Below are 7,250 nucleotides of genomic sequence, written 5' to 3'. Positions count from 1 at the left end.
ATTTAAAGCTGTATGTAATGTTTTTTTTAATTTTGTTTACTTAACTTCCTAAGTTGTTCATTTATTTTTCTATGAATGTCAGGAAATCATCACCTCAAATATGTACAAGTGTGTGATTGTGAGCCACATGCTGTCACACTCTTGAAATGCCAGTTCTGGCCAGGGTCACCAGCAAATCCCACCACAGGATTCAGCTTCAAACTGATGGAGTTTGTGGAGAAGGTCTTTCTTCATTGTCAAGTGTCCCTACTAAACATCACAAAAGTGATCACAGAACTCAATCCTCAGCTACAGCCAACACATGTAGGTTTGCTCACAAACAGTCTTTTTTGAGACATGACATGACTTTTTTTAATTGATTGATTCTGGTTGAATGGTATGTTTTTTTTTTTAGGTGAGCTCAATTTACAGTATCCTTAATTCAGAATGCTTTGAAGAATTCAGGTATGTTTGCATATTGGTTGAGAATATCAGAGCTGCTAATTTGTGGATGTACAATGTCTTCTAAGGTATTATTGATATTAGAATTAATATTATTTTTACTATTATTATTGTTGTTGTTCTTGTTATATTAGTATTATTAATATTATTATTATAAGTAGTAGTAGAGGTAGTCACATGATTTACAAGTGCTTATTTATATTATTATTTTATTCATTTATTTATTATCTAGTCCCCCAGCTAATATAGATCTCAAACTCATGCTTAGCTTTTGTCGCTTTTGTGTTCATATGATTCAAAGATACATTGACTGTTTGCTTTAAGGTCATGATTCAATTTACATTCATTTACAAAACATCTTTCTTGTTGTACATGTACATTTACTGACTTTCTTTAAGAAAGTCCTGATTGACATTTTGTTGTTTTCACATGAAGGTATTTCATGTATCAGTACAGGCATTGTACAAAGTACAATGGAAGTTTGTACAATGGAGCTTGGTGTCCTATATGTCCAAGGGTAACTATGCATTGTAATTTGTTCTGAATAGTAGCTTGCACTGTAATTCTGCAGTATTAATTTTATGTTGTTGTTGCTGTTCTTTTTTATATCTATTTTTCTCTTTTCCCCTCTCTTTTGAACAGGATGATGGTGTTCTCATTGAAAGCATGGATGGGTGCTTTGGACTGTGCAGAAAGAAGGACAAAGGGCATAATTTAGGAACACCCAAACATGGAACACTCCTATTTGCAGACCAGGATGATGTTGACAATTTTGTCAACAGTTATGGCAAAGCTGGAGCAGACATGGAACAGGTCTCTACTTAACATAATGCAATGCTCATACATTATGGCATAAATGTTAATTTGATAACTGTATGATTTTCCTTTTGGCCCTTTAAATTCAAGATTTTCTGTTTTTGTCCCTTTTTTTTCACAGAACTGCAGTAAGTTCCATGCTGGAGAGGTTCTTTCAGCTTTAAGATCAAAAGGCAAAAACAAACTCTTTGACGAGAAAGGTGTCTTTGGGCGAGTATGCAGACATGACTTTCCCAAAGGATTCCATAACATAAAGCATGGTGAAAGGTATGGAGTATGTAAATACATTTTACCTAATGTTGTGCTCAATCCTATATGTATTGTCTGTTAGAGAGTTACATGATAGAGCCATTATTATGAATTTGTCAAGCTGACAATTGGCACACTTGTATATACAACACAAGTGCATCCTATGATTCTTTACACTATTAGCATCACCATTGTATAACTTTGTTATTAATTTGAATGTCATATTATAGGAAATATGTTCAATTTGTCTTAGTTTTGTGTAAAAAGATATAAAAGAAAAAATTGGTTATTGATTCACCTTTTCAACAATCTTTTCTCTCTACAGAATATCATACTCTGTTTATGAGCTTAAGAGGCTTAGAAGTCTTAATGAGAGCACCAGAAACAGAGTAATCATCATGTATGACATTGCTTGTCTATTAGCACGCCATTTGAAGGTAACTAAATTTTTTGAACATGGATGTGCAGGAGGCTAAATGGTAATCTAAAGTGGTATTTAATTATGTGGAATTGTCCAAAGTATTTTCTATTAAATTTGGGATGAAATAAAATAATTTATTGAAACAGACTGGAATTATGTGAATTGTGGAAAGGAAATGAAGATGTAATCATCAGAGTTATTTACTGAATTTTGAGCAATTGGCTTAATCAAATAAAATGTCATTTTTGCAACTGACGTAATTCCATTGTCTGTTTCATCACTTCCTTTCATGGGTACTGGCTTGCGCCCAACATATGGGGGTTCATAGTTCAGTGGGTAGAGCATTGCAATGACAATGTCATGGGCTCAAATCCCAGTGGGGCCAGATTCTTTTCTTCTTTGTGTTTGGTTAAATTCCCATTATTGCTTACATTTAAATTGCATGAATATCTGTGAGGATCACATCTTAACTTCAGAATAGTTTATTACTACTGACACAATTTTCATTTACATGTACATGATTATATTTATTAGTGTTCATCTCAGGAAAGCCTCTTGGAAGGTGTTGATGTTGCCATGCCCATATTCCATTGCTATGGGCACAAGGCATCATGCCAGGTTAGTATATATCAGTTTAACAGTAAATGGCCTTGTGGCAATGTGAAGAAATGTGTGGCAATACCTCAACATTGGTTAAATACAGTTGTAATCATACACATCTCATACTTACCTACCAATGGGTAAGCAGTGTGGGATCTGAAATCTGACAGCAGTTTCTAAAATTGAAAGCAAGTGATCTACAAGGGTCAGCTAAGCAAGCAAGGTGAAATATTTAAGCACATGTACATGTTCCTTATAAAAGAGTGGCCACCCTACATAAGCCTATCAGCTTTGGAAATGACCACTAACCAGTGAGCCTTTACTCAAGGTTAATTTTGCCTAGAATTAAAATTAAATTTTTAAGTATATAGCCTGCAGTGCAGGTGGTTTTGGTGGTTGTCATCTTTTGAGTGTTTGTTTTACTGGAAAGCTGGGGCGAAAATACAATGCGTGAGGAGGTCTCATGCTCCAACTCTCCACTGTTTTCCTAATTCAAGATGGTGCTTTGAACACTCAAGTTGGAAATATTCATTCACACTGCTAAAATCTGCCTGCACTGCAGGCTAGTACATGTATTTGCTAAATATCTGATGCAAGGTCCATGCCATATTAATGCTTTTATCTTCAATAATGGTTTTATCTTCAATATGATTGTCTGTAGATCCAGTACAGTCCAAGAAGGATCAAGGGAACTGGATTGACAGATGGTGAAGGGGTGGAAAGGTTATGGTCCTTTCTGCGAAGGTTTTCCTCTGTCACTAAAGAAATGAGTGCTCACAAAAGGACAGATGTTTTGACTGATGGGCTTCTTCACTATGCCCAACATTTGTATCACAAATTTGGTATGGTTAATTTTATTGAACACATAACTTTCACATTTCTGTGGGTTTTGCTGAAAAGTAAAAGGGATATCAACTATTGACCAGTACTTTAGCTGGACAGCTTTATGTACCCTGTGTTTTCTGTCATAGTTGCAATTCTTCATTTTTTCAATATGGACATGTGCAATGTATTTACAGATGTAACTCGAGGTTGACTAGTCTTAATTATTAGTACACATCAAACTGATTCCTTTTAATGTTCACAGGTTTTACTCTAAAAGCAAAGTTTGCAAGGGCAGAAATTCTTCTTCAGGATGTCAGTGCAAAGCTTAAGGAACTCACTGAAAAACTTCCGGGTATACATTTTAAACCTTTTTTTTTTTACTCATTGCATTGAAAAACAGCACAATGACTTACATGCATGCTATATGATTATTGCAAATTATACTTGTATTTACCTGCATGTACTAGATTGTGATGATGATGTGATACAAGAGTGGCAAAAGGAAGAAGTTGAAGCACTGAAACCAAAAGAACACGGTAGTTTTATTCCTCAGCATTTGTTAACAATCATTAGGGAGAACAGTTTTTTTTGTATTCACTAATATATTATTAATCTGTCACAGGATTAATACTGCAGTGGGACGAATCATATGTCAGCTTGCTCCTCATGTCTAAAAAACTCAGGTATATAGTGTGTGGAAGTACCACCTACCAAATTATTCATGACTTACATTAGAGAGTACCTGAGCTTTTCGAAAGCGATTAAACTTGTAAAAGGCGAAATTCCTACCTAACCAGTCGTTGTAGTGGACTACGTGAAACTGATCCTTTAGTTGATTCATGGCATTACCTGATCCTTTGTGACCTCGGCTTAAATAGAGCTGTTCTGTAGAGCTTTCTTCGGTCAAACCCAGTCTGGTCAAGTCAGGTAAAAAACCAGTCAGCTCAGCGGTATTTAATAAATCCACTTTGGAGCCAACTTTGTCGTTGTTAGTCATTGTCTCGAGGATAGTCAACAGCCGTAATAGATTCCGGCCTTCCCGCAGCCAGCGAGTGCCCCCAGGAAAGCCTTTTCCCAGAAGAAGTTTATCGGGTTGTCCCCCGTCCGTCCGTTTATTTGTGAAGGCAAAAACCTGTTTTCACAATAATATAAATATAGTATTTGTAATCCTCTTTCTTTCCACCTTAGCAAATATAATTACTAAGTATTAAACTGAAAATATTGTGTACGTATCTCCACCCATTTAAATTTTTTTTTCAGAAATGAATTGAGCTGTGTACAAGATGAAGATCAAGGGAAAGTAAAAGATGTTGAAAAGAAAATCAAACGGTAAGTCATAAATATGCAAATTCCTTCCTTCCAGCAACGACTGGAATAATCAGGTTCTGCAGACAGGGAATTAAGGGTGCCGAAATTAAAAACAAATAATAAATCTCTCTAACTTACATTTATTGTACATAGGAACGAGAAGGCCATAGTAGCCATGGAAAAGAAGCATCACATCAGAGAAAGATGGTCCGATCTGTCTCGTGTGTTTGTAACCGTTAAGTCACGTCTCTACGAGAAGAGAAAGAGCGAACTCTTGTTGAGTTTACATTGCATGGCATCCGAAAGATGTTTCTTGGTGGAATTGAAGCGAAAATATGCTGGTAATAAACTGAAGAAACTGCTATGTAAAATATTTAGTAGCAGGTGTATTTTGGTGATCATGGTCTGCAGTAATTCCGTCGTTATGTTGCTGCGTATGCCCGTTGTTTTTAACTGCGACTCTAGGCATTGTACTGGGATTATTTGAGTAGGGGTATGAGGGCTAAATTTTCCCAGTTCTCAAGTCTTACACATTTACATTTTTCCGTCTAATCCGTAAAACTGCCACTGAATTGCGTTTTTAGTTATTATGAACTTTTTAATTTTCAGATGGCCAAGCAATTGCCATAAAGCTCGCAAAGCAGATCGACAAAGTCGTCAAGTCCATTCACAAAACTTTGTCCCAAATAAATGGGTATCTTCCCAATGATGTACCCCAAATTCTTTATGACGATGCTAAGGATCCTAAGAGCAGCATTTACTCTGAAGTCCAAGAGGAAGGGGACACCGTTCCTGCTCTTGTTAGGAGGCAGATAATTGACCTTTTCTGCTTACACAACAGGTGTCAGGAAGAGCTTGAACTGTTGAAGGAGGAAATGAATCGCCTTGTCTCTTTTCTCCAAAACGAAATCAGGCTTGTAGACGAATCAGTGGATGCGTATCTGCCTTACACTGATAACCCTCTTAATGCAGGAGTGATAGCTTGTCTTAAAAAGAAACGGATGATTCATTGTAATCACATTTCCTCGCTGCTGCTTTTATGGGGTGGTATCTTGGATTCCCCTAAACCTATTGGTCATGCTGAGGTAGCAAAAACCTATGCTAATTTGAGTGGTATCGACTATCCTCTAGATGACGAGAAATCAGACGAATCGATGATGGAGGAAGTTGTGGACGATGAGGCCTTTGTGTTGGAACTGACATCAGACAGCGAATTATCTGATAATGAATAAAACTCATTTTGTCTCTGGCGCTTGCCAAAGCCATACAGAAACAGCCTCTGTTTTGTTCATGTGCGCGCGCCAATAGCGGGTAAACTTCTCGGAAAACCCAACAAATATCAATACATTGTGTAGGATTATACTGACTGGCCAATCATCACAATATGTTTTAATAAATTCTCACCGATGGCAAATTTCATCTCGGTGGTGATTTGTAGCAGTTTTTACGTTATTAGGATTATACGTAGCATGTGTAGACGGCGTATTTTATATGCTAATCGGTGCCGAAGCTCCCTCAACGGACACTCGTATGTGGACAGCTCTACTAACCCACCTAGTCAAAACTCCGTTTTATTAGACTCCCATACAAACTCTGTATTCTGATATTATTGAAAATCATGTTTGTATGGATTGGAGTTCACTGGAGGTACAATTGTAGGCGTGGAACAGATGTCGGACCATGAGTCACCGTTATCAATTTTGAGAGGTCCACCATTGTCGAACAAAAACATTAGTCATCTTTGTCCATCTGTACCAAAAGGAATGATAGATAAATAGATATTAGCAAGTATGGGGTGGGTGTCTCGAATATCTTTATAAACTCCGTATTATAATTATCGCACATATAAGGCACTTTATAACTTAGGTTTGAATACTCTAATTGATAAGCCAAATACTGAATTTGGTCGTTGTTCTTCTGTACATTGTCAATTCGGACCATCCTTACTGAACTGAGGTGACGCTTTTTGAGCGTTGCATGCTTAACCATCACCCGTCCAACAAAAATGGCCATGCAGATATACCCATGTACCACCTTTCATTCTTAGATGGCAATGGATCTCATTGTGTAACCTTACTATACAGTACCTCTTATGAACGCAGTCACATTAACTGAGCATATATATATATACATGTTCCTAACAAATCTGTCTTGAAAGTGTTTAGGCAATACATATCTTGGTGGCATCCATGAAATAGTGAATATGAGCCACATAATTTCAAATTTCTGTTTTGTATGATATCAAGTAAAAAATATATCAGTATACGTCCTTCGTGAGGCCATAACGAAATTGACACACCCGTAACGGAATTAGCACGTGCCGGAATTACTGAGAAAAAGTTATAAGTTGTAATTATTTCAGGCGATTTAACGGATTGTGTTGTTAAAATGGTAAACAGGCAGTCAGTGCTACTCTGCAAAAGTGTCCTGCATATTGCGCAGTGGTTTAACGCATTTAATTGCTAACTCTAGATCTTCGCTTTATTCGTTAAGTTGTGTTGTACTGTCACTGTACGTCAAGTAGCAAATGAACCACAAGTCACACGCGACGTCGATCGTCGTCCAACCTCGATGATACTAAAATATTTCT

The 7,250-nt window shown here is 36.9% G+C and overlaps 2 protein-coding genes across 5 annotated transcripts in view; one reads left to right on the top strand and one right to left on the bottom strand.

The window, feature by feature from the left end:
• LOC149039450 (uncharacterized) overlaps positions 1 to 6,074 on the top strand; it is a 7,394-nt gene extending 1,320 nt beyond the window's left edge. For 2 of the 4 annotated variants that reach the window (XM_089185540.1, XM_089185543.1), the window contains exons 3-16: positions 83 to 303; positions 395 to 444; positions 877 to 958; positions 1,084 to 1,254; positions 1,379 to 1,524; positions 1,832 to 1,943; positions 2,462 to 2,545; positions 3,189 to 3,369; positions 3,615 to 3,704; positions 3,820 to 3,888; positions 3,975 to 4,035; positions 4,613 to 4,681; positions 4,814 to 5,001; positions 5,270 to 6,074. In XM_089185540.1, the coding sequence (XP_089041666.1) occupies positions 83 to 303; positions 395 to 444; positions 877 to 958; positions 1,084 to 1,254; positions 1,379 to 1,524; positions 1,832 to 1,943; positions 2,462 to 2,545; positions 3,189 to 3,369; positions 3,615 to 3,704; positions 3,820 to 3,888; positions 3,975 to 4,035; positions 4,613 to 4,681; positions 4,814 to 5,001; positions 5,270 to 5,892 (2,147 nt within the window). In that variant the 3' untranslated portion in view covers positions 5,893 to 6,074. The remainder of the gene's footprint in view (positions 1 to 82; positions 304 to 394; positions 445 to 876; positions 959 to 1,083; positions 1,255 to 1,378; positions 1,525 to 1,831; positions 1,944 to 2,461; positions 2,546 to 3,188; positions 3,370 to 3,614; positions 3,705 to 3,819; positions 3,889 to 3,974; positions 4,036 to 4,612; positions 4,682 to 4,813; positions 5,002 to 5,269) is intronic. The other 2 variants (XM_089185544.1, XM_089185541.1) reach the window with 2 other exon arrangements.
• LOC149039446 (uncharacterized) overlaps positions 1 to 7,250 on the bottom strand; it is a 39,106-nt gene that overhangs the window by 9,055 nt on the left and 22,801 nt on the right. The window lies entirely within an intron of this gene.

This window comes from Pocillopora damicornis, chromosome 10 (genome assembly GCF_964200805.1).
Source record: "Pocillopora damicornis chromosome 10, jaPocDami1.2, whole genome shotgun sequence".
In the NCBI taxonomy this organism is placed as follows: Eukaryota; Metazoa; Cnidaria; class Anthozoa; order Scleractinia; family Pocilloporidae; genus Pocillopora; species Pocillopora damicornis.
The sequence above is the reverse complement of the archived record's forward strand: the minus strand, read 5'-3'. Positions and strand labels throughout refer to the sequence as shown.